Source organism: Rhincodon typus, chromosome 15, assembly GCF_021869965.1.
Source record: "Rhincodon typus isolate 14 chromosome 15, sRhiTyp1.1, whole genome shotgun sequence".
Taxonomy (NCBI): domain Eukaryota; kingdom Metazoa; phylum Chordata; class Chondrichthyes; order Orectolobiformes; family Rhincodontidae; genus Rhincodon; species Rhincodon typus.
Window position 1 is genome coordinate 58,986,417 of NC_063346.1, and position 27,604 is coordinate 59,014,020.

At 42.3% G+C, this 27,604-nt stretch overlaps 1 protein-coding gene and 1 long non-coding RNA gene across 3 annotated transcripts; one reads left to right on the forward strand and one right to left on the reverse strand.

The window, feature by feature from the left end:
• Positions 1-805: 805 nt before the first annotated feature.
• Positions 806-9,993, reverse strand: LOC125485075. Its single transcript, XR_007263839.1, has 3 exons — positions 9,678-9,993; positions 1,087-1,205; positions 806-994 (listed from the first exon to the last, which is right to left on the reverse strand). It is a non-coding gene; the product is annotated as an uncharacterized LOC125485075 (long non-coding RNA).
• Positions 4,164-27,604, forward strand: LOC109920830 (lysosomal protective protein-like). Of its 2 annotated transcripts, none has more exons than XM_048606139.1 (11): positions 4,164-4,444; positions 6,368-6,479; positions 9,609-9,746; positions 12,031-12,189; positions 13,097-13,188; positions 15,845-15,929; positions 16,559-16,708; positions 21,573-21,703; positions 23,382-23,544; positions 24,598-24,687; positions 26,857-27,604. In XM_048606139.1, exons 1-11 carry the CDS (start codon positions 4,290-4,292, stop codon positions 26,938-26,940), a joined length of 1,359 nt encoding a protein of 452 aa, XP_048462096.1. In that variant the 5' UTR covers positions 4,164-4,289; the 3' UTR covers positions 26,941-27,604. The 2 variants fall into 2 exon arrangements, with proteins under 2 accessions (XP_048462096.1, XP_048462095.1); XM_048606138.1 differs by having other exon boundaries at positions 4,166-4,444; positions 21,570-21,703.

Here is a 27,604-nt window from a genome sequence, read left to right on the forward strand (position 1 = left end):
AAGAAACATGAACCTAAATTCACAAATTGAAGCAGGCTTCATGAATCCATGTGGAATAACACATGGAATATTGGGAAGGTGATGGCCTACTGGTATTATTGCTATACTATTAATCTAGAAACTCAGCTAATGTTCCGGGAACCTGGGTTTGAATCCTGACACAGCAGATTGTGGAATTTGAATTCAACAAATATTTGGAATTAAGAATCTAATGATGACCATGAAACCACTGCCAAAGGTCAAAAAAATTTATCTGGTTCATGAACATCCTTCAGGGAAAGAAATCTGCCATCCCCACCTGGTCTGGCCTACCTGTTACCCCAGACCCACAGCAATGTGGTCAACTCTGAAAGGCCCTCAAAATGGCCTAGCAAGCCACTCAGTCACTACTACCTTCTCAAGGGCAACTAGGGATGAGAAATAAGCAGTGGTGTAGCCAGTGATGTCAACATCCCACAAGTAAATAAAATAAAGGAACTGTCTGCACTGAAATTATCACTTTTATCTAAAGACATTGAAACCAGGCAACTTAGTCAGTATCAAGAAATTTGCCTTTCCTGCTTTAATTGACACTTATACAATAACCTCAGACTTTGAGAAATGAAAGGCTTCCCTGATGGTTAGTAACTTTGAAACAAATGGAGCCACGGTCAGGAATATACACTGAAATATATTTCAATAGCTGATTTTGAGCTGCTGATCATACAGAAGGAAAGATGGATTTGTAAACAAGATCTGCTGAGAATAATTCATTATTTAATATATTAAATAATTAATTATCAATAATTAAACAACCGTGGTCTCAAGTTAAAAGAAGATTCCAGCCCCTCAAGGAAGAAAATCTTTTAAATGGTATAGCCTTTATTTTTCCTGCCTGTGACCATTCTCCCTTTTAAACTTATAATCTGTGTTTGTCTGTGGGTTTGATATCATATTTTTATTTTTCTTTCTTCCATTAGGTCATAAAATTCTTCCTTCTTTCACTCAGGAAAACCTGATAAATACATAATAAAAGAAATGTTTAAAAATTGCTTGCGACTGACCAAGAGGGGTTTAAAAAGAGTGGAATTCATTCCCCATCCTCACCTGGTTGTAACAAATTTAGCAACTCAAGTATGATAATCTCATAGGTGAACATTAGATTTGGAGTTGTGGAAATGAATTATTCCTTCGAAAACTTTCTGCAAATAGGTTTTTTTGAGTATCTAAAATTAAAATGGAAACATGTCCACATGTGATATTAATGCTTTCATAAAGTAGCACAAAGTAACTTCTGAAAAACTAAAAGCCTTGGCCATGGAAGACTTAAAAGGGATAGCTAGGCGCTTAAGAGATGGAGAGGCACCTGAAAAACAGAAATTGCAAAATGGGTGCAGAAATATCTAGAACTGGAAACAGAGGATTTGAGACAGAGAAATTAAAACTGCAGAACTTGAAATTTTAATTCCAACAGAGAAAAATGAGGGAAAGGATTTCCAGAAAAGTGAAAAAAGAGAAAAGAGAAAGAGAGAGAGAGGCAGAATTGGGATTAAATGGAACATCTGTTCTGAAATGGGGTCACTGGACTTGGAAATGTTAACTCTTGTTTCCCTTTCTACATTGTTGCCAGACCTGATAATTTCTGTTTTTGTTTCAGATTTTCAGTATCTGCAGTTCTCTGTTTTATTATAAGGAAATAAAAAGGCTGCTGCAAAGACATATAGACAGGTTAAGTGAGTGGGCAACTGGATGGCAGATGGAGTATGAAAGTGTCAATTTATTCACTATGATTATTAGAATAGAAAACAGAATATTTTCTAAAATGTATGAAACTTGTAAATATGGATGATCTGAGTGAATCCATAGAGGGAACTCTGAAAATTGGCATGCAAGCACAGCAAGTAATTAGGAAGGTAAATGGCATGTTGTTGGGGTTACTGTGTGGGGATTGGAGTGCAAGAGAAGAGGAGTCTAGCTACAACTGTATGGGGCTTTGGTGAAATCAGACCTGGAGTACTGGAGTAGTTTTGGTCTCCATAATTAAAAACGTTTATACTTGCACTGGAGGCTGGACAACAAACTTCACTAGATTGATCCCTGGGATGATGGGCTGACCAAGATGAGAGGTTGAGTACTTTTTGTCTATATTTGGAGTTTAGAAGAATTTTTTTATATGTGTTCATGGGAAGTGGGTGTCACTGGCTGGACCAACATTTATTGAGTGGCTTTCTAGGGCCATTTCATGGGGAAGTTAGAAATCAACAACATTGCTGTGGATCTGGAGTGACATATAGGCCAGACCAGTTAAGAACAGCAGACTTCCTTCCCTAAAGGAAATTAGTCAACCTGAGATAAAAAGAAACTTCTTCACTTAAAGGATTGTGAAGTTATTGAATTCTTGATCTCTGGTGATTGCAAATGTATTATTGAACATACTTAAAACTGACAGAGACAGAATTTTGGTCTCTCAGGGAATTGAGGGATATGGAGAATGGGGTGAAAAGTGGAGTTGAAGCCCAAGATTAGTCATTGACCATACTGAACAATAGAGCAGGCATAAGGGGCTGTTTGGTACTCTCCAGCTCCGCGGACACATCGGACCGAAGGGCCTGTTTTCATGCTATATGACTCTATTTAACCTCTCTACAGTTTCCTTATTCCCCAAAATAATTTCCCTCTCTCTGCCTCTGTGGTAGCCATATTTACTTTCCCTAACCACCTCCTTTTTATACACTTGTGAAAGCTCTTACAATCTGTGTTTATATTTCTTGCTGGCTTACTGTCATATTATTTTCCCCTCTTAAGAAGCCTCTTGGTAATACTTTGTTGAATTCTTAAAAGGCCTTCCAGCCTTCAGACTTTGTACTGTTTGGCAATGTTGTTCTCCTAACACTGTTTCGAACTTCTCCAGTTATTCATGATTGAAATAATTTTCCAGTGGAATTTAAATTCCTCAACAGAACATCAATTCTTTCAGAATTATGAGTTTTTTTAAAATTTCCTAGCTACTATCATTTAATACAAGTTTCCTACCTACCTTTGTCAGCTCACTTCACATATCTGCCTAGTTGGCTTTATTTTAACTTACAACCCTCATTTCTATCTTAACATTGCTTCAAAACGTAAATTTCATTTTAGTATGATCACGCTTTCCCAATGATATCTTCATTATATGATTACTTATTAATATGATTCATAACACAAAATAGTTGACTCCTGATTGGGTTATTTGACATATTGTCTTTGATACTACATTCATACTCATGGTATCATAACTTACAGCCAATGTCCTGTCCTGTCTGCAAGACAGACCCACCAGAAATGAAGGCATACAGTCAGGAGGGAGTTGTCCCAGGAGTCCTCAACATTGACTTCAGAACTCAATGATGTCCAATGGCAACATGTCAAACGTAGGCAAAGAAACCTCCTGCCGAATACCACAGACCATTATTCCAACTAGGAATAGGTGGTAAGTGAAGACCTAACCAGTGACACTTTAATCACAAAAACAAATGAAGAATTGGAGAATTTGAACTGTTTTGGAACACCTTGAATTTAACATCTGTTAAATTATTCCATAAATACACAATTGAGCTGTGTTTAGGCAAATACAATTTCCATGGGAAACTGTAGGGGTCTCAGTGGTCAGCATTGCTGCCTCATAGCACCAGGGACCCTGGTTCAATTCCAGCTTGGGAGCCTGTCTGTGTGGAGTTTGCACGTTTTCCCCATGTCTGCTTGGGTTTCCTCTGGCTACTCCAGCTTGCTCCCACACTCCAAGGATGTGCAGGTTAGATGGATTGTCCATGCTAAATTACCCATGATGTGCAGACTAGGTGGATTAGCCATAGGAAATACAGGGTTACAGGGATTGCGTGGGATGCTCATGGAAGGGGTGTGTGGACTTGATGGGCCAAATGGCCTGCTTTCATACTGTAAGGATTTCATACCTTTGGAAATCCAGCAGCGGTTGAAGGGAGCGCTGCTTATTATCTACACAGTATTTAAGGTTTTAAAGGACAGTTTGGGGTCACTGGTTATTTAGTTACTTTATCAAAACTAACCAGCATAAATAACAAATTTCACCTGTTTACAACACTCTCAACATTTTTTTTAATACCTTGTGATTTCTTTCCTTATCATATGTTAATATTTTAATTCCTGCCTCCTTGTATCATGCACCATTGATTATGTGACGCCCAGCCTAGTTACATAAGGAGCCACTAAACCAGGCTGCCATATTCCTTGGTAATTCTCTGAGCTGTGATTGTCACATAGATTCCATCTCTCTGTCCCACTGCTTCACAGCCATGTGGTGGAGTTTGCTGTTACTTTGTGTGAGTAGCTGTCTGGCATATTACTCTCCAGATGAAATCCTCTCGTTACCGGGTCTGAACACCAGACTGAACTTCAAGCAGTGGTCTGGCTACTTGCAGGCATCTCCTGGCCAACATCTACACTACTGGTAAGTGAATGTGGCTTCACTGGAACTGGGATATTATATAGTTATCCCAGCATGACAGACAAGGCACAGCTAGTCAATCCCACTCTCCTGAATTCTTCGTAAGTGAAAATCCCTGATCTGTTCTGAATTGGTCATTGTAATTGGGTCACACTAAACTGTGGACTTGCTGATGTGGTGGGGTTGGGGAAATTGAGATACAGAGGTCTGCTCTTAATCACTTCTTGATTAATTAACGTGATTGCTTGCGGTATATACATTCACCAAGAGCGAGACAGGAGGGAGAAAATGTTGGAGTCTGAGATAACAAGGGAAGTACTTTCACAGAGATGTTGCTCTCTTCTCAGTGCAGCACCAAGGGCGAACTATACTCTTTGAGGTGCTGTCTTTTGGATGAGAGGTTAAATTAAATCCCATCGGCTTGGTCAGCTGGATGCAAGCGATCCCAGGAAGAAAGAAGAACTGTCCCCCTGGCCAGTAGTTCCCTCAACCAATGTCACAAGAATCGTCTATCTGGTTATTCTAACTATGCATAGCTGGTGGCTGCAGTGTTTCCTACATAACAACACACTGTACTTCAAAAGTACTTCATCTCTTTCAACATGTCTGAAAATCGAGATCAGTACTAAATAAATGCACTGTCTCAACTTAAACTCCCAACTCTTTACTTTCCGCAATCAGAGCCCCCTCTCAAATGTTAAACACATAATAAGTATTTGCTACCATTCTTCCACACTCACTATTCTGACCACTGGCACTTGCTGATTACATTCACAAAAGGAACTGACTTTTCACTGTGTTGCTGAAGGTGATGGAGGAGAGCACGCAGGCTGTACTGGATCAGCCATTGTATTTGGTCGAAAATGGAGTTACTGAGCCGAGGCAGTGGGATTATCTAAGCACTGCCTCGTCTCTTTCCCAGAGAAGGAGAAACTGTCCCTGAATGGACTTGAACAACACTGGGTGCTGCTGGTTTTCTCTAGGTCCCTCCTTTCAGTTGGCTGTAACAATTGGTCTCAGTGCCCCTGGGCTAGGGAAGTGAAAAGTGTCCAGCCTTCCCACACCTAATCCCATAGGAACAAGAGGCCATTCAGCCCTTCCAGCCTGCACCACCATTCATCAGCTCATGGCTGATTTGCATCTCGACTTGATCTCACCTTTACCCCATTTCCTAGATGAGCTTACCCAACGAAACTCTGCTGGTCTCAGTCCTGAAAGCTCCAATTCTTCACTGAGAGAATCCACTGTCTTGTTGGATGGAGTTCTGATTTCAACTAAAGTGTCTGATCCAAAAGGGTCTAACAATACTTTTAAGATTAAGGGTCCTTGGTCTAGATTTAATCAAGTACAGGAAATAGATTCCCCATGTCTAACCTATTGAATCCTTTCATTCATCAAAGTTTCCAATCACATTTTTTTTGGAAAATGCATCCTTGTGTCAACTGGGTGAATAGAATCAATGTTTTCAAAAGACGAGAGCAAGAAATGATCTGGTGGGAGACTCTTATTCAAGTGGGTTAGTCCAATCTGGTAACTACAGTAGATTAGAGGTGACACTGTTCACATTGGTGCGAGGATCACAAACTAGAGGGCATTGATTGGAAACAATTGGTAAACAAACCAGAGGCAACATAAGAGATAATTTTACATATAGTGTAGTTACAGTCTAGAATGCACTACCTGAGAGTGTGATGAGGCAGATTCAATCGCATTTTGCAAAACGGAATTATGGGCTTAACATTTGAGAGGGGGCTCTGATTGCGGAAAGATCTGTACGGCTATGAGAAATAGGCAGGGGAGTGGAACTTGCTGAGTTGTACTCGCAGAGAGCTGGCAGGGTTACAAACAGCTGAATATCTTCTCTTTGTCCTGCAAGATCCTGAGTCCTCAATGGAGGATGTCAATTTTCCAATGTGTCTCCTGTAGGTTTGTAACATCCCAGCGAAGCCCAGATACTGACCCTGTGGTCCTGTGGCTGAACGGTGGACCTGGATGCAGTTCCTTAGATGGATTCCTCGCTGAAAATGGACCTCTGCACGTAAGTATCTCCTTTACAAAAGGGTGATGATTGAGATTCACTGCAGCAGTGTTAGCTCTGTCATTCAGTGAGATCATAGCTGGTCTGATTGTGGCTTTAACTCCAGTTTTTAGACTGACTTCCCCTAGCCCTGCTGCCAATAACTCTTAATTCCTATCAAAAATATATGTAACTAAGCCTTGAATAAACTTTAAAGACCCAACTTCCAGTACTTTGAGGAAGAGACTCCTACAGAGAAATGACTCCCAAACAAAAAAAAGGAATCTCTAAGATTTCACTAAGATAACCTCTCATTCTTCTAAATTCCAATGGGTAATGGACCAACCCTTCTTCATAGTACCAAATTACGAAATGAGTTGTGTAGACCTTCTCTAACTGCTTACAAAGCAGTTTCTTTTAAAGTAAAGAACTGTACATAGTACACCAGAAGCGGTCTCACCAGTGCTCTGTATAGCTGATGTAAAACATTCCTGGTCTTACATTCCATTCCCCTTGCAACAAACAACATTTCATTTGCCATCCTAATCACTTGCTATAGCTGTGTGCTAACTTTGTGATTCATAATCAGTCATTCAGAGCCCTTTGTACCACTAAATTCTTCAAACTCCCTCCATTTAATGAGTATACTGTTTTTGTACTCTTCCTGCCAAGTGGACAAGTTCACATTTTTCCACATTATATTCTATCTGCCAAATTTTGTCCACTCTTCTAAACCTATCTATTTATATTTGTAAGATCATTACTTCCTCCTGACAACTTACTTTCCTACCTATCTTACCATCCATACCGATCATAGCATCATCTGCAAATTATCATATGCCATCCTGTCTGGCCTACATGTGATTCCAGACCCACAGCAATGTGGATGACTCTTAACTGCCCTCTGGGCAATTAGGGATAGGCAATAAATGCTGCCTAACCAGCAACACCCTCATCCCATGAATGAATGAATGAAGAAAAAAAAAAATTAGCTGCATTACATTGCGTCCATTATTAAGGATGAGACTGTGGAGTAATTGAAAGTGCATGGTAAAATAGGGATCTGTCAGCATGGCATCATCAAGGACAGCTCATGTTGGACAAAGGAGAGCTAGTGGACATGATCCATTTGGATTTCCACAAGGCCTTTGATAAGGTCCACACAGGAGACTGCTAGTTAAGAGAAGACCCCATGGTGTTCGGGGCAAATAACTGGCATGGATAGAGGATTGGCCAACTGGCAGAAGGCAGAGAGTGAGGATAAAGGGGTCTTTCTCAGGTTGGCAGCCAGTGACTACTGGAATTATGCAGGAGTCAGTGTTGGGACAACTACTCACATTATAAATTAATGATCTGGAGGAAGGAAATGAGAGTACTGTGGTTAAGTTTGGTGACATAAAGATAGGTGGAGGGACACTCGTATTGAAGAAGTGAGAAGGCTGCAGAAGGACTTGAACAGGCAAGGAGAGTGGGCAAAGAAGGGGCAGATGAAGTACCATGTGGGAAAGTGTGAATTTATGCACTTTGGTAAGACCAAGTGGTTGTAGACTATTTTCTAAATGGGGAAAAACTGCAGTACACTCTGTTGTGTCTGCGTGGGTTTCCTCCAGGTGCTCAGGGTTTCCTCCCACAGTCCACAGATGTTCAGGTTAGGTAGATTGGCTATGCTAAATTGCCCATAGTGTCTAGGGTGAGAAATGTAGAGGGCGGGTCTGGGTGGGATGCTCTTTGGAGGGTCGGTGTAGACTCGAGGGGTCGAATGGCCTGCTTCCATGCTGTAGGGATTCTATGCTTCTAAAATCTGAAGCACAAAGGGATTAAGGAGTCCTAGTTCAGGATTCTCTACAGATTAACATACAGGTTCAGTTGGCAGTTAGGACAGCAAATGTAATGTTAGTATTCAAGAGGGCTCGAAGACAAGAGCAAGAATGTACAGCTGAAGCGGTATAAGACTCTGGTCAGATCACATTTGGAATATTGTGAGCCGTTTTGGGTTTCGTATCCAAATGTGCTGGCCTTGGAGGGCATTCACAAGTGGTTTACAAGAATGATCCCAGGGAAGAAGGCTTGTCATATGAGAAGCGGTTGAGGACTCTGGGTCTGTATGGAGTTTAGAAGGATAAGAGCGGTATCTCATTGAAACTTACAGAATACTGAGAGGCCTGGATAGAGTGGATGTGGAGACGTTTCCACTAGTAGGAGAGTCTAGAATCTGAGGTAACAGCCTCAGAGTGAAGGCATGACCCTTTAGAACTGAGATGAGGAATTTCTCCGGCCAGTGAATTGTGAATTTGTGTAACTCACTGCCGCAGAGGGCTGTGGAGACCAAGTAGTGAGTGTATTTATGACAGAGAGAGATAGATTCTTGATTAATAAGGGGATCAAAAGATACGGGGAGAAGGCAGGAGAATGGGGTTGAGAAACACATCAGTCTTGATTGGATGAAGGAGCAGACTTGATGAGGTGAACGGCCTAATTCTGCTCCTGTATCTTTTAGTCCCTTCATTAAATTCATTATATAGGTTGCAAATAGTTCAGCCCCAGTATTGATCCCTGCGGCAATGTACGCTCTCTCTCTATCAAATCAGTCAGCAGACTTATGGAATGGTAGGACTATGGTGACTTTACCTTTACTTGTACTACTTATGGTTTGCCAATGCAAAAATGACCCCATTTATCTCTACACTCTGCTTCCTGCTATCTTACCAATCCATTATCCATGCTAATATGCCTACACCATGAGCTTTTGTTTTGTGCAATAACCTTTGATGTGGCATCTTATCCAGTTCCTTCAGGAAGTCCAACTACATCTGCAGGTTCCCCTTTATCCATGTTGTTACTTCCTCAAAGAACTCCAACAAATTATTTAAAACATGATTTCCTTTTGTCTAAAACAAGACCACATTACGATTTTCTAATTATCTGGCTATAATCTTGAATAAAGGTGAGCATTTGCTGTTTTTAATCCACTTCCAGAATCTAAGGAATTTTGGAAAATCATAACAAATGTCGGCTGTCTCTGCGCCCACTTCTTTTAAAGGATGCAGGCAGTGGTAATTTAGAGACAGGGTGCAAGGGCGGTGTGGAATGTGGAGACTAGCATTGGTGATGGGGAGTTGGAGGTCACTGACTCCTGTGTGTTACTTCCAGGTGAATGATGATGGCAGTACACTCTACATCAATAAGTACAGCTGGAACAAGGTGGCCAATGTTCTGTACCTGGAGTCCCCGGCCGGAGTTGGCTTCTCCTACTCGGATGATCAAAACTACGCCACCAACGATAAAGAGGTATTGTGGCCAGCTTGCTTCCTCTGTTAGGCCCTGCCAGATGGTGCCACCTGTTTACTGGGGGGCAGTAAAGGGTGAACTATGTCAATAGTAAACTCCTTCAGCAATGATGTGAGAGATCCCATAATCGAGAGACTGTGAAAGGGGATGTTACTGTGTAGAGCTCGCACTGGGTCTAAGAGTGTTTACAGTTGAGATGACATTGAATAACCAAGTGTTCCGGGGACGACGCCATGTTGGCGGAGACTGGAGCTGCGCATGCGGACTGCTCCGGGTGCCTCCACGTCGTTGCATCGAAGTCCGCACTGCGTTTGTGTATAGGACTGGCTCAATGTTGACAAGAGGGGTTGGGGGTAGGGGGAATACAACCCGGGGAGGGAAGAGAGATCAACCTGTAGAGAAGAGCAAGAAACCAATCCCAGTGGAAGGGGACCAAGGTGGCAGTGGAGGGTGGAGAGAGATCGGGCATTCTGTTCTTTTCAGGCTCCCCCCCCCCCCCCCGTGCGGACTTTGTGAATGGTGCCTGTCCAAGGACCTGGTAGTGTGTGTGCATGTGCGCGCGCGCGCAGTTGGCACGTGGTTTGTAGCGCGTGTTTGTAATAATGTGCTGGTATTAAATAGAGTTGTGCATGCGCAAATGCATCATATCGGCCATTTGTTCATCAACTTTGAATCTTAAAAAAAAACCTCAATTTCCAGCATCTTTATCTCAACCTTGTGAACACAGCCGAGGCCATCCCGCAAGCCAACCTTCCATCCACTGACTCCATCTATACTTCACGCTGCCTCTGGAAGGCAGCCAACATAATCAAAGACCCCCACCATCCTGGTTATAACCTCTTCCAACTTCTTCTGTAGGGCAGAAGATACAAAAGCTTAAACATAAGTACCAACAGATTCAACAACAGCTTCACTTTATTAGACTTCTGAATGGACCTGTCAAATTTCAAATTTAATGTTGACTTCGCTCTTTGCGCACTTTCCCCGCAGCCATAACATTGTATTCCTTGCTGTGTTCTGTTACCCTTATGGGCTTCGTATGGTAAGATCTGCCTGTACTGAATGCAAACCAAAACATTTCACTGTACCCAGGTACATGTGACAATAATAAATAAAATCAAAAAATCAAAAATCAAATTTAACATCCTCTACCAAACCACAATATCACACTAACAGAGATCGGAGCAGGTAGAAATCCGTTTGCCAATCACAAAACATTGAACCCTTAAACGTAGGGCTGTCTATTTCTTGTATCCAACCAATGATATGTCATGCAAGATAGCTACTGTATAACTTGTGTTAACTGGGACATGTCTCTCTCTGTAAAGAGGTGATTTTCATACTGCAGGATCCTCATTGCACTTGATTTGTTTGGAACCTGAAACACCAATTGTTGGTCCAGTATTCACACTGAGAAAAGGAGTAGGATTCCACTCTGTTAATCCAGATATCAGCTTGTGAATCAAGTTACCCAAATCAGAACTACACTGTGATAGCATGAGATTGGCCTGGTTACCCAGACTATTGAAATGTAAGTACACTTAAACAATTTCATCAAAAGGCAAATAATGTGCACAAGGAATTCCTGCCTCCTGCCCTGTGACCGCAGACTGGTGACAGAACTAACTCTCTCCTGTTCATTAATGTTCAACTCTCATCATTATTTTGGCCCCTGATCTATGCCTTCCCACCTTATGTTCACATCACTACTTTGGTAATAGTTAGAAGCCCCTCTGAAATCTGAGCAAATGAAATACATCAGATTCCCAGTACTTTAAACACTGCTCCATGTCACTACTTAGATTCATTATCTAATCAAAGAACTTATATTTCACTAAAATCTTTCACTACCTCAGGTAATCCCAGTAGCTTTAGAGCCAAACATGGGTTTTTGAAGTGTAGCCTGTTGTAATGTTGGAAATATGGAAGTCAATTTGGGCAGAGTAAGGTCCCAAATGTCCCACAGGCATTCCCAAGGTATTCTTTAAAATATTGCCATGGATCTGTTACACCCACTAGAGAAGTATTGGGGGCCATGGTTTGGTGTTTCACCTGAAGGGCATCTCCTGGAACAGTGCAGAACTGTTAGCCTGGATTGCTCACTGAAGTGTCTCAAGTGGAACTTGAACCCACACCTTCTGAATTGGAGGCAAAAGTACCCACTGAACCACAGCTGAAATCAGAATATCTTGGGAAGTGAATGAATTCCATCTTACTGTGGTTTCTTCATCGACGGGAGCATAGCATTAACCCCGATCTCATTTTCTTCTTCCAACTTTGCTAGGTTGCAGAAAACAACTATCTGGCCTTGCAGGATTTCTTCAATAAGTTCCCCAGCTTCAAGAGCAACGATTTTTATATCTTTGGTGAAAGTTATGGGGGTGTTTATGTACCAACCCTAAGCCTGAAAGTTGCGGATGGACCAGCTCCGATTAACTTCAAGGTATTTGCAATTCCTTCTCCTAAAAACTTGGATTGCCTTGTGTTCCCCTACCTGTCATTGTTGAACCCTAATCCTGTCCCCATACTTTGAACGTGAGACTGAAGCATTAGATAAAGGGATGTTAATGTGAGAGAATAAAAAGCCTGCATTTCATATTTTATCACAACATTCCAGAGAGCCTCTCAGCCACTGAGGTATTAAGTGGAAGTCTTATTGCAATGTAGCCAATGTGTGCACAGGCAGCTTTTAGAAACAGCAATGTAATAATGGCTGGAGAAACCTGATTGACTGATGTGAAAGAAAGGTAACATTTGGAGGAACCAAATAGCACGCTTCTCTGAAATAGTGCCATGGGACCTTTCCATCTTTATGGTGTGGCACGGCGGTTAGCATTGCTGCCTCACAGCGCCAGGGACCAGGGTTCAGTTCCACACTTGGGCAACTTACTGTGTGGAGTTTGCACATTCTCCCTGTGTCTGCATGGGTTTCCTCCCACAGTCCAACGATGTGCAGGCTAGGTGGGTCAGCCATGGGAAATGTAGGGTTGCAGGGATGGGGTGGGTCTGGGTGGGATGGTCTTTGGACGGTCAGTGTGGACTTGTTGGGCCAAATGGCCTGCTTTCACACTGTAGGGATTATATGATCTGAGGGGCAGAGATTTAGTTTAACTTCTTATCCAAAAACATTATCTCTGTTCGTGAAGAACTCTCAGATTTCGGTCTTGCCCTCATGTGCAGTGGGAATCAAACTCATTATCTCCCGGCTCGGGGTTGAGAATGATCCTCACTGGTGTAGGCTGCAGAGTTTCCAATGAATTCCAACACTTGTATGTCCTGGAGTCAGACGAGAGGGTGGAGTGTGGACAAGAGCCAAGCTTGTTGTGGTGAAACTATGTTCTGTGTTCCAGGGGTATGGAGTTGGGAATGGACTGAGCAGCACATTCTACAATGACCAGTCACTCGTCTACTTTGGATATTACCATGGACTCTTTGGAGACACGTGAGTATTATGCCAACTGAGCACATTAACTCACGGCGGGTGGTCAGTCTAAAACCGGGACCTGCTCTCGCCCAGTCTGAAATGTTGCACAGACCAGGGTTGACCTGTTCAACGTGGGATAACCTATTCTCATTGAAGAAACTGGGTTTCCATTCCCAGCAGTAATATTAGTAAAACCCTTAAGATTCTGAGGGAGATTGACAAAGTAGCTGTTGTGAGAAGAATGTTTTCCCTGACAGTAGTGTCCAGAATCAAAGGTACAGGTTCAAAATAAGGTGTTCTCCAACTTAAGGCAGAGCTGAGGAAGAATCTCATCTTTCAGTAGGTTATTACACTTCGGAATTCTCTCCCTCAACAAGCAGTGGAGCCTGGTTCTGAATTAGACAGACTTTTAATTTACAAGGGATGCAAAGCTTCTGGGGGCAGGCAGGAAAGTGAAGTTGTGGCTACAATTCGATCATTAGAGAATAGTGGGGCAGTCTCAAATAACCTGGTCCTGTTGCTTTTGTTTCTAGTGGTTCATACTGGTAGCTAGGAAAGGTAAATGTCGTTCTCTCGTTTGAAAATTACTAACACCTAAGGCAAAATAGAGACAAGGATAAGGAGTCTTTTTTCATTTGCACCTTGGAATCTCTCTGAAGAAAACAGAAGGGATACCAAGAGGAATATTATTTGTGTGTCATTTTTCCAACTGCTCTGTGAAGAACAAGGACCAAGGTGAGCAGTGCAGAATGCGGGGACAGTACCGGTGTGTTTGCAGGTGATTTGCAGGTGATGTGAAGGTGTAAGTGACACAAGAGTTTGGAGAAGTGGGAAAGCACATTTTCTCCAAAAGCACCACTTCATTCAAGGCTCCTGTCCTTGATACATCACCTTGCATTGGAAAAGATATGAAAAACAAGTCAAATAGACAGAGGCAAAAAAAAGCTAATAGGAGAGAAGCAGGAGCAAAGACAAAATAAGTGTATGAGATATTCTTTGACTTATCCTGTTCATTGTCACAAGCATTACATTTATGCATTCTAGGTTCTGATTTCTAATAGAAGCCATACTTTTATACACTGCTGCATGACTTCCACTGGCAAGAAGGTGTAATTACAACTTAAGTGACGCGTTTACAAGGACACCTTACATTCCAAATCCAGACATGAGTTCATCATGGGAAAAATTGACAAGAAGTTACATTTTGCAGATAGGAAATACATGAATCTATAGACTATAAAAATATAACTGTAGTCAGAGCTTCAACTGGTGACATTTTTATAACAAATTCTCCATACATCTTTGATTGAATCGGCAAACCGCAGGCACCAAAAGAAACAAAACAGTTTTTGGCTGTTTTTTTGGAGAAACTCAGCAGATCTGGCAGCATCTGTGGACAGAGAAGCAGAATGACCGTTTTGGGTCCAGTGACCCTTCTTGAAAAGAGGTTACTGGACTCGAAGCATTAATTCTGCTTTCTCTCCACAAATGCTGCCAGACTGCTGAGTTTCTCCAGCAGTTCTTTGTTTTAGTGTCTGAGGCATCATTTTTTTTTAGACGCTGCAGCTTTGGGTAATATCTTCAGAGCCCAGAACAAGCCCATCAGTGACCCTCGAGATAAATTGACCAAGGGGTTTCTCAGCTCCCTACATCCATAGTCAGGTCTTTGGCCATCTTCCTTTGTGATTTGTGGGAATCCCTGACATTAATGCCCAATCCTGGTATCCTGAGAAGGTGGTGGTGAGCTGGTGACGGTTTGGCACAACCAATGCCTAACTTGTTTTCTCATATTCACAAAGATTGAACATTTTTAAAGATAACATTTCACACTTATAAGGTAATTCAACTATTATATGACAAAAACAAAAACAGAAGTTGCTGGAAAAGCTGAGCAGGTCTGGCAGCATCTGTGAAGAAAAAAATCAGAGTTAACGTTTCGGGTCCGGTGACCCTTCCTCAGAAATCTGTTTGATGTGGGATAACCTGTTCTCATTGAAGAAATTGGGTTTCCATTCCCAGCAGTAATATTAGTAAAACACTTAAGATTTTGAGGGAGATTGACAAAGTAGCTGTTGTGAGAAGGATGTTTTCCCTGATGGAGTTCTGAGGAAGGGTCACCGGATCCGAAACATTAACTCTGACTTTTTCTTCACAGATGCTGCCAGACCTGCTGAGCTTTTCCAGCAACTTTTGTTTTTGTTCCTGATTTACAGCATCCGCAGTTCTTTTGGTTTTTATCAACTGTAAAATGATGTATTTTCATAATACAGAGAGATGGAATCCCGCTCATTGAGAAGAATGTGGAGTGAGGGGACAATTTAAATACAGCAGATTCATTTACCTCATTGATTTCTGTTGGAATATATGGAACCTGCAACATTGCACTAAACACAGAATTGTATCAATAATAGAAACTGATACAAACAGAGTTCAGTGTTGTTTGACAGTAACAGGGTCACAAATTGAGAAATGAGATTGTTGGCTATTACCTGCTGAGATAAGGAACTCAATTTGTGAATGCAGGAGATTGAACTTGACATAAGGAGACTGAGGCAGAAGGATAGTATGGAAAGGGAGGCAGTATCTCCTCTTGCTGGTGTCTGGCTCTCAACACACAAAGATGTGACTTTGACAATGTTATTCTCTCTCTCTGTTGCTTTCTTCTCCAATTAAGATTATGGAGCAACCTGAACACATACTGCTGCAAAGGTGGATCTTGCAACTTTGTCAACAACAATGACTTTTACTGCCAAGCATTAGTAAGTACCCCTCCCTCACTTACTGAACTCCAGCTCACTACACACTTGGTCTCTGATTCTGCATACTTGGATATAAGAAACGTAGACACGCATTTATATAGCGCCTTTCACAACCTTGGGACATCACTAAACATCTCACACCCAATTAAGTTCTTTTGAAAACCAGCTTAATGTCGTAAATGAGAGAGCCAAATTGCACACAGCAAGATCCCACAAACAACAATGTGATATGTCAGATGGATTATTTTCAATGATACCGATTGGTCAGGACACTAACTTCTGATGCAGTCTGAATAGCAGCAAGACATCATTCCTGTTTCTTACGTTCTCATCGGAGGGTTGGCATGTCTCCGTTTAAGATCACAGTCAGCAGAACCTCCTTAACTTTGCACTTTCTGCCTCTATGTATTTAGCCCAGTATCCCATAGGGTTTCAAATGGGCTTATCAACTTAACCTTCCATCTTCATAGATTTATGTATGTGATTGTTAGCCTATATGTTGGTACAATCCTTAGGAAAGATGTAAGTTCCTGGTGGAAGGGAGAAAGAGGTGAGATATAAAGGTGACAGGCTGTTGGATATTTAGGTGACCTGAGGAAATAGCCATTGACAAGTTATTTTCTTTCTAGGTTGGGGAAGTCTTCAGAATCATCTACAATAGTGGACTCAATGTGTACTCACTGTACTTGAACTGTGCTGGAGGAATACCAGGAAGTCATTCACGCTTCCACACAGATCTCAAGAACCTCTTCCAATATTATCATTTTGAAATACCAAAGGTACTGACCATCTATTTCCATCCTGTACAGAATTCTAATGGATCTGACCTCTTTCCTCTCACTGTCACTGTACAGAATCCCAATGAACCCAATCTCTTCCCTCTCACTGTCACTGTATGGAATCCCAGTGGACCCAACCTCTTCCCTCTCACGCTCACTGTACATAAGCCCAATGAACCTACCTCTTCCTGCTCTCACTGTATAGAATTCCATTGGTCCCAACCTCTTCTCACTGTACAGAATTCCAGTATACCCAAACACTTCCCTTTAACTCCAGTTTGACAGAATCCCAATGGCCCATTTTCCTTCAATGTATAGATTTCTTGATCTCACTGTAATTAGTCACTTATTAAGTTGAATGTCCAGTTCATTGTATAAACTTTTTTTTGCACATCTTAGAACATAAGAACTAGAAGCAGGAGTAGGCCGTCCGGCCCTTCGAGCTTGTTCTGCCATTCAATAAGATCATGGCTGATCTTTTCGTGGACTCAGATCCACTTACCCGCGTTCTCACCGTATCCCTTAATTCCTTTATTGTTCAAAAAAAATCTACCTTCTCTTTAAAAACGTTTACTGAAATAGAGTCAACTACTTCACTGGGCAAGGAATTCCATAGATTAACAACCCTCTGGGTGAAGAAGTTCCTTCTCAATTCAGTCCTAAATCTGCTCCCTCTAAACTTGAGGCTATGCCCTCTTGTCCTAGCTTCACCTGCCAGTGGAAACATCCTCTCTACTTCTATCTTATCTATTCCCTTCATAATTTTATATATTTCTATAAGATCCCCCCTCAATCCTCTGAATTCCAATGAATATAATCCCAATCTACTCAATCTCTCCTCATAAGCCAACCCCCTCAACTCCGGAATCAACCTAGTGAACCTCCTTTGCACCCCCTCCAGTGCCAGAACATCCTTTCTCAAGTAAGGAGACCAAAACTGCACACAGTACTCCAGGTGTGGCCTCACCAGCACCTTGTACAGATGCAACATAACCTCTCTGCTTTTAATCTCAATTCCTTTAGCAATGAAGGACAAAATTCCATTTGCCTTCCTAATTACTTGTTGTACCTGCAGACCTACCTTCTGTGATTCATGCACAAGGACACCCAGGTCCCTCTGCATAGCAGCATGCTGCAACTTTTTACCATTCAAGTAATAATCCCTTTTACTATTACTCCTACCAAAATGTATGACTTCACATTTATTTACATTGTATTCCATCTGCCAGACCTTTGCCCACTCACTCAATGTATCTATGTTCCTCTGCAAAGTTTCACAGTCCTCTGCACACTTTGCTCTGCCACTCATCGTAGTGTCATCTGCAAACTTTGACACCCTACACGTGGTCCCCAACTCCAAATCATCTATACAAATTGTAAATAATTGCGGTCCCAACACCGATCCCTGAGGCACACCACTAGTCACTGACTGCCAGCTAGAATAGCACTCATTTATCCCCACTCTTTGCTTCCTGTTAGTCAACGAATCCTCTATCCATGCTAATACTTTACCCTTAATGCCATGCATCCTTATCTTATGCAGTAGCCTCTTGTGCGGCATCTTGTCGAAGGCCTTTTGGAAATCTAGGTACACCACATCCACTGGGTCCCCATTGTCCACCTCGCTCGTAATGTCTTCATAAAATTCCAAAAGATTTGTCAAGCATGACCTGCCCTTCATGAACCCATGCTGCATCTGCCCAACAGGACAATTTCTATCAAGATGCCTTGCTATTTCTTCCTTGATAATAGACTCAAGCATCTTCCCCACTACAGACGTTAAGGTAACCGATCTATAATTCCCCATCTTTTGTCTACTTCCCTTTTTAAACAGTGGCGTCACATTTGCTGTTTTCCAATCTGCTGGGACTGCCCCAGAGTCCAGCGAATTTTGGAAAATTACCTCCAGTGCACCTGCTATTTCTCCCGCCATCTCTTTTAGTACCCTGGGATGCATTCCATCAGGGCCAGGAGACTTATCAATCCTTAGCTCCATAAGCTTGCCCAACACTAGCTCTTCCGTAATTATGATTGTTTCCAGGTCCTCACCTACCTTTGTCTCTTTGTCAATTACTGGCATGTTATTAGTGTCCTTCACTGTGAAGACCGATACAAAATACCTGTTCAATGCCTCGGCCATTTCATCATATCCCATAACTAAATTCCCCTTCTCATCCTCTAAACATTTACTTTAGCCACTCTTTTTCGTTTTATATATTTATAGAAACTTCTGCTGTCTGCCTTTATATTCTGTGCTAGTTTTTTCTCATGTTCTATCTTACTTTTCTTTATAGCTCTTTTTGTGGATTTCTGTTGACCTTTAAAGTTTTCCCAATCTTCTAGTTTCATGCTGTTTTTGGCCACTTTGTATGCCTTCTCTTTCAATTTGATAGCCTCCCTTATTTCTTTAGACACCCATGGCAGATTACCCCTTTTCTTACAGTCCTTCCTTTTCACTGGAATATACTTTTGCTGAGCATTTTGAAAAATTGCTTTGAAAGTCCTCCACTGCTCATCAACTGTCCCACCATAAAATCTTTGTTTCCAGTCTACTTTAGCCAAGTCCTCCCTCATTCTATTGTAGTTCCCCTTGTTCAAGCACAGGACCCTGCTATTGGATTTTATCTTCACACTCTCCATCTGTATTCTAAATTCAACCATGCTGTGATCACTCCTTCCAAGAGGATCCCTAACTATGAGGTCATTAATTATTCCTGTCTCATTACACAGGACCAGATCTAGGATAGCTTGCTCCCTCGTCGGTTCCATTACATACTGTTCAAGAAAACTATCATGGATACACTCAACGAACTCCTCCTCAAGGCTACCCTGACCGAGCTGGTTCGACCAATCTACGTGTAGATTAAAATCCCCCATGATAATTGCCGTACCATTTTTATAGGCATTAGTTATTTCTTTGTTTATTGCCCGCCCCAATGTGATGTTATTATTTGGTGGCCTATAGACTACGCCTATCAGTGACTTTTTCCTCTTAGAATTTCTAATTTCCACCCAAATGGATTCAACCTCATTCTCAATAGAACCTATATCATCTCTCAGCACCGCCCTGATGTTGTCCTTGAATATCAGAGCTACACAACCTCCCTTACCTTCCTGTCTGTCCTTCCGAATAGTCTGGTACCCTTGGATATTTAACTCCCAGTCGTGACCATCCTGTAACCATGTCTCCGTAATGGCCACCAAATCATATTCATTCGCGATGATTTGTGCCGTTAACTCATCAACCTTGTTACGAATGCTACGAGCATTCAAGTAAAGTGCCTTTATGCTAGCTTTCTTACCCTCATGATTTCCAACATCTCTAATAATATCTCCTGAGTTATCCTTCCTTTTTGCTTCTTTCATCGTCTGCCTTGAACTTAAACCCTCCTGCACACATGCTAACCTGCTGCTTACCTTTTTATTTACCATCATACTCCCTGTCGTTTTTCCTTTCCCTTCCCCCCAACTCACTAGTTTAAAGTCCTAGTGACCACCCTATTTATCCTTTTCGCTAGAACACTGGTTCCAGATCGGTTCAGGTGGAGACCGTCCCATCGGTACAGATCCCTCCGGTTCCAAAACTGAGGCCAATGCCCCATGAAATGGAACCCTTCTTTCCCACACCACTCCCTTAGCCATGTGTTTACTTCCCTAATTTTCTTATCCCTAAGTCAATTTGCACATGGCTCAGGCAGTAATCCGGAGATAATGACCCTCGAGGACCTGTTCCTTAATTTCGTTCCTTGATAATCCCCAAACAGGTCCTCCATCCTAGCCTTGACTATGTTGTTAGTCCCAACGTGGACCACAACAACTAGATCCTCCCCCTCCTGCTTCAATATCCTTTCAACCCGGTCAGAGATGTCCTGCACCCTGGCACCGGGCAGGCAACAAACCACGCGGGACTCCCGATCTGGCTTGCAAAGGATACTATCTATCCCCCTAACTATAGAATCCCCTATAACTACCACTTGTCTTTTTGCTCCCCCCTCTTAAATGGCCTTCTGCACCATGGTGCCGTGGTGAGCTGGCTTATCCTCCCCGCAGCCCTTTTCCTCATCCACACAGGGAGCAAGTATCTCGTACCTGTTGGATAAGGTCAAAAGCTGAGGCTCCTCCACTCCTGAACTCAGGATCCCCCTACCTGCCTCACTTGCGGTCACACCCTGTTGTCCCTGATCACTAACTGAATTTGAATTACTTAATCTACCAGGTGTGACTGCCTCCTGAAACAAAGCGTCCAGGTAACTCTCCCCCTCCCGGATGTGCCACAGTGTTCGAAGCTCAGATTCCAGATCTTCAACTCTGATCTTCCAGCAACCAACACTTGCTGCAGATGTGGTCACTGCCGTTCACAATGGGATCAGCCGGTTCCCACATCATACAGCTACAGCACATCACCTGCCCAGCCATCTCTACTTAGTTAATTACTTTATTACTTTATATCAATTTATGAGTTAAATACTTTCTAATACTTCTCTGCTATGGTCTTTTCAAATAACCAATTAATAGATAAATAAAAAAAGAAAGTAAATTTTTAACCAATTACACGATACAGAAGAAATAGAAAAAGTATAAAAACCCTACCTTACCAACACACCACAGAGTCCTTTATTTTTGGTTAGAGGAGGGCGGGTGGGAGACACTACACGTTTAGTGTCTCGGGTTCAGCCTCTGCCCAAATATATTCCCGGCAGCCCCCTGGTCCTCGCTGTCGTCTCTCCCTCTGCTGCTGGAAAATGAAGACCTCATTTTCTCATCTTCCCGTGACCTGCTGGGTTTAATTGTTTTTGAAAGTATGTGCATCTCATGGGGTATCTGTATTCTCTGTTACCCACACTTTCTTTTGCTCTTGTAGCAGAATGCAGCTACATTAAAGAACATGGCACCTCCATGTATCAATGATACCGCTCAGTGGACCTGGCTCAATCGTGCTGATGTAAGACAGGCTCTGCACATCCCAAACTTTGTCCAACCCTGGGAACTCTGCAGGTAAGAGAACATGTTGGTAAACAGACAATATTACATATATAAGATTGGATGGCTTGGTTTAACATCTCACCCAAAAGACGGTACTCCTGACAGTGTTGGCAGTCTCTCAACACTGCACGGAAGTGTCAACTGAGATAAACCGGTGTCATGATAAATTGGCTTCACCTCAACTGTGGGTAAATGTTCCTGTTAATGGATTAAACAACCAGTTTGCATCGACCCACTTACTGCCCCCTTCAAATGGGATTGAGTGCAAATTGAAAGTCTGGTAGATGTAAATTGTGCAGTCAATCCATTCATTCTCATGGGTAGAGGGGAATATTCACTCGTTTCCCGATGTCCTACATAAGTAAGATTTGTCAAATGCTGAAGGACTGGGAGAGACTTTCAATGGGCACAGCAAGCTTAAACGTTGTTAAAAAGATGCACAACGTAAAAGTTTTTTGGCTTGCACTCGTCACAACTGAGATGCAAGAAATTAAACTTAGAAAGGGAGCACCAATTTATATGACCTAACAGGGTACTGACTGGTTGAATCATGATTGACATAGAGATGCAGCAGGAGCTGGTACTTGTCAATCTGAGTTAACTCATACAACATAGAAGTTAGTAGATGGATTCTTGGCTGAAAAATTCCACTTGATGTTGATAGGTAAGAGGCAGTACGTTTAAGAGGGAAAATGAGGATTAATGGGTATAAGCTCAATGGAAAGGCAACAAAGGGTATGGACAAACAGAGACCCATCAGGAATTCAAATACATAATTGTCCAAGTGGCCATGTAATGATAGATAAAGCAATCATAAAAAGGTCAACAGATTTTAGAAATAAGGATGAAGAGATAGTGTCGATTTATACAAAGCATTGGGTGGGCCACATTGTGCAATGTCATGCTATGATTAAAGGCACATGATGGCCACAAGACAGTGTATGATATAGATTCACCAGGATTCTGTCAGAGTCAGGAGACAGGAGTTATGAGAGAATCAAGATCATAGAATCATGGAATCCCTACAGTGTGGGAGAACAGGCCCTTCGGCCCCACAAGTCCACACTGACCCACAGAGCATTCCACCCAGACCCATTCCCCTATAAACCCACCTAATCTACACATCCCTGAACACTATGGGCAATTTAGCATGGCCAATCCACCTAGCCTGCACGTCTTTGGACTGTGGGAGGAAACCGGAGCACCTGGAGGAAACCTACGCAGACACAGGGAGAATGTGCAAACTCTGCACAGACAGTTGCCCGAGGGTGAAATTGAACCCGGGTCTCTGGCGCTGTGAAGCAGCAGTGCTAACTACTGAGCCACTGTGCCGCCCCTGGATGCTGGAACTATTTCCATTGCATTGTGTTAGAAACCTCCAGTGGTCTATTTTTCACTACTTTGACCTAAGCCTGATCAAGTTAATGTATTATATTATTCCAACTATTTCAACTTGGCCACTCCGCACCTAGAGCCTGTTTTGTGATTCAATAAAATAATTGCTGATTTACATTCAATTCCATTTTGCCCCTCGGTGTTTGACACTTTTCTCCCCTTGTCTAACAAACATTTTTAAATTAGAACACCTCGATTTGATCACCCTTCACTGTTCTAAACTCAAGAACTGAACCTGCGATTAACTTTGATGTATTTATTGTAACCAGAGCTAACCCATCTTCTCCCCTTACAGTCCTGTGGTTAGTGAAAACTATCAACGCATCTACAACACCATGCACAATTTCTACCTGCAGCTGCTCGCTAAGGGTCTCCGAGTACTGGTCTACAATGGGGACACAGACATGGCCTGTAACTTCCTGGGAGGGAACTGGTTTGTGAAGTCGCTGAATCAGCAGGTACGTAGGCTACTATTTGATAGTTGAGTTGAGATGTATCTCAAAGCCAAAATGTGTAGATTTTCAGAGCTCCATGATTCTGTGAACTTTTCCAGTTTTAATATTGTTACTGTAAGGCAGCAGATCAAGCTGTGGACATGGCTGTGGTTAAGTGGTTGGGGGTGGTGAGCTAAGTAAGTGGGGGATTCCTCAGCAGATCACTGACCACTGCTGGAAAGCGTGTGGTTGGATGCTGGGTTGGCTTGGGAGAGGGTGAAGGGTCGACTGAGGTTTCATTATTTCTTTCTTGGATGTTGGTGTTGCTAGCTGGGCCAGCATTTATTGCCCATCCCTAGTTGCCCCTGAGAAGGTGGTGGTGAGCTGCCTTCTCGAACTGCTGTAGTCCATCTGCTGTGGATAGACCCACAATACTGGGATTTTGACTCCAGGGTGGTGAGTGGCTTGGAACAGAACTTGCAGGGGGTGGCGTTCCTATGTATCTGCTGCCCTTGTTTTTCTAGATGGAAGCAGTCATGGGTTTGGAAGATGCTGTCTTAGGATCTTGGGTGAATTTCTGCAGTGCATCTTGTAATAGTACACACTGCTGCTACTGAGTGTCGATGGTGGAGGGAGTAGATATTGAAAGTGAGTAATTTTATCCTGGATGCTGTTGAGGCAATCACCAAATGAACGATGGTTGTCTTGAGAAAGGTGCTATGTCTGTGAAGCTGAACCCAAGAGAGAGTCAGCACCTTTGGATGGAGTGATGGGGGACAGTGGGGTACATCCCTTTCATGTAAAGGTTGAACATTTTGCATCTTGCTGTACTGTGATCACAAATGCTGAATGCTTGGCAACACTCCAACCTAACCTGCTGAACTGCTGGGCACAGGGGGGTAATAGTGTGTTTGTGAGCAAGGTTCATACCTGTCACTAATGTGGGGAGAAAAATCCATGAGCCTTTGCAGTCAGGGTAGGAGCTCTGCCTCTCAACTCCAGTAAGAACTGAGCTATAGATGTGTCACTCCCAATGACTGACTGATTCCATGACTGTCCAACCTGTTTTCCCCACAGAAAACCCTAAACTATCAACCATGGATTTACAATGACCAGATCGCAGGGTTCTACGAACAGTACAGGAACCTCACCTTCCTGACTGTCAAGGTAACAAACTGCTTTGTATCAATTTTCATTTAGAATTGGCAGGATCATAAGAGTAATTGTGGAATTTGCATCTACATTGAGTCTAATGGGTGTAATATGAGATAGGTTGCAGTCTGATCACAAACTACTGAATACCATGGTTACATGTATCTGAGAAAGAAAGAATTGTATTTGTATAGCACTGTCTCCAACCTTAGCATGTCTCAGTGAAGTCCTTTCAAAGGGCAGTCTTTGTTACAATGTAAGAAACTCACAACCATCAGGACACACTCAGCAAGTCCCAAAAACTGTAAACGTGATGGCCAGATCCCTGTTTTGGTGACACCAGATGATATTCGATTCACCAAACCCCTACCTCGCACTGACCCGTGATAACCCACCATTTTACAGTGATACATGATACACTGCCTTCAGCTCCAAAGGACTCCTTGTGATATCTCACTTCTACCTCATCTGGACTGACCAATGATAGTTGGCTTACATCCTGCACTCCAACCCTGAAACTCTACCACCATTCAGTGAGATCATGTCTGATCTGCAACTCCATATCCGTCTTCCTCCATATCCCTGAATATTTTTTCGTTAATGATAATTGCAGTTAAACACAAGTGAAGATAAGCACTCACTATAGTGCATATGTCTGCCTGGCTGATTTAATCTAACATTATTGAAATGATGCGGCTCTTCCTTGATGCTCTGTCCCTAAAAAAGCTGGAGAAAGGTATTTTTTCTATCTCAATGAGGAGACTTCAGGAAATCCACACCCATGAACCTGCCCTGAAAACTCTGCTCACATATTGGCAGCTGTGAGAAGTAACACTACAGCAGCTGAGACAGTCCATGACATTCCAAATAAAACAAACCACACATTTTGAAACAAAACTCAACTTTCCCACCTCTCAATGGTCTGAATGTGTCACTTTGTGAAAACCTCAACATTTCTTCCTTGGGCCACAGTCTGAATACCTAGTTTTGTTGAAATCCATCATTAATTTTTTAAGATATATTGTTTACAAATAAACAGATTAGCATTCTCTTTCCCAAGTTTGGTGCAGATGTAATTAGCAGTAGTCCTAGTCAACAACTGCCTCTCAAGGAAGAGTTTCAAACATAACAACCTTCACAGCTTAAGTCAGTAAACTTAAGGTAACAAACGGAGGATACCATTAGGTTCACAGTTATAACAAATACCCTCAGGCCACAATATCTATTGATAAGGATATTTCATGCAAATTCTAAAATAATCAATGGGAAATGAATTGTGACAACAGGGAAAAAAATTGTAATGAAATGTGCTGATTAGGGCATGCTGCATGACTCTATAAATTACCAATTTGACTTCATAGCAGGGAAAAGACCTTGGTGAAGTTTGCCAACATTGTGTCTCCATCATATGCCTGTAAATAAGAGCTGTAATTGCCAAACTTCACAAGGCTTGAAGCAGCTATTTAGACTACAATAACCAATCCTTTATCCCTGACCCAATTCCCTCCCCACATCTCATACTCAGTCTTGATAACCCACTTATTCCACTCTGTCTCTTTTAATTCCTTACTCTGACTTTTTGCAAAATTGCCACTTATTGTGAATCCCTGGTTGACCTGAGATGTTGCTGGTGAACATTTCTTCTCGATCTTCAGGGATCTTTACCATCTGTAATTTTGTACTTCTGAAATCTCTAGGGGTTCACTGGCTCTCAGTCTTTTGTGACTTTGTTCCCACTCTCCCAGCTTGGGTGCTGATGTCCTGTTCATCATCCTTCACTCAGAATTCTCAATAAAAAGGCAGTTTGATCCGAAGGCAGCAATTTAAGTCTCTCATCAAATGGAAAGGACCAAACTGATCAGAAATCCAGACAAGGCAGTGACAGCTATGATCAGATTTGTGTTTGAATGTTGGGTAGCTGGTCGGCATGGCAACATAAATATCAAAAACAAACATTGTTGACGTTATTGTAATGTCACAATGCTCAGGCAAGGAATCATGGGATGGTTATGACATCACCGATCCACTGCTAACAACCAGATGTCCTGGATACTGGTTATTATGGGCTGTTTGTACTTCAGAGAGGGCAGTGGGATTAAGACGGAATTGGGGTTTGGAGTTGGAGTCACTGGGGTGATGTTGATGGCCATTGATCCTAATCCCCTCGTTCTCTTGTTTTCTCAGGGGGTTGGACACATGGTACCACAGTGGGCACCAGCACGAGCTTTGAAGATGTTTGAATCTTTCCTCTCCAACTCTGCATACTGATGAGGCTGCTGCCTTACCTGGAGTGTCTTCTCTCTGCTACCTTGTTGCCTTGTCATCTAGTTGTTAAATTTTTAACCTCTTCTCTCACGCACAAAATGGGATTTTTAGTGTGGCACAGAGACCAAAACCACCAGCACCAAACTGAGCCAATTGAAACTGAACTGAAAATATCTTGATGAGAAAGAAGGACTTGATTAGAACAAACATCAACACTAGTTAAAGAAAAGTTGTTTTTAATAATTCAGAGAATTGTCTGGGTTTGCTCTTGTTCTGTATACGTAAGTGAACCAACTCGATCAAGCAACAGCTCCAGTTTGCAGGAGTCTCTGAGTGGTTCATGGTTATATAAATGGAGGTGTTAGTGAGCATGGCCTACAGATTGCCCTCTGCTGACAGGGGCACTTGAGTTCCTGAAGCTATTAAAGTAACCCTGCTCTGTGTTCCCAGGACTATCTAATACTGCTAATGCTCATGTTTCAAGGGGAAATTCCCTCACCGGTTTCTCCATCCTGCCTGAGTGCTGTTGCTATTTTGAGGTAAAAATCCCAATTTGGAATGAAGTGTTTATGTAATTTCGGGATTGCTAATGTCCAATGACCGCAGGGGAGCATTTTAATCAAAGGTCTGAGACCACTGAATAAATTCAACAACCTTTTCTCATTCA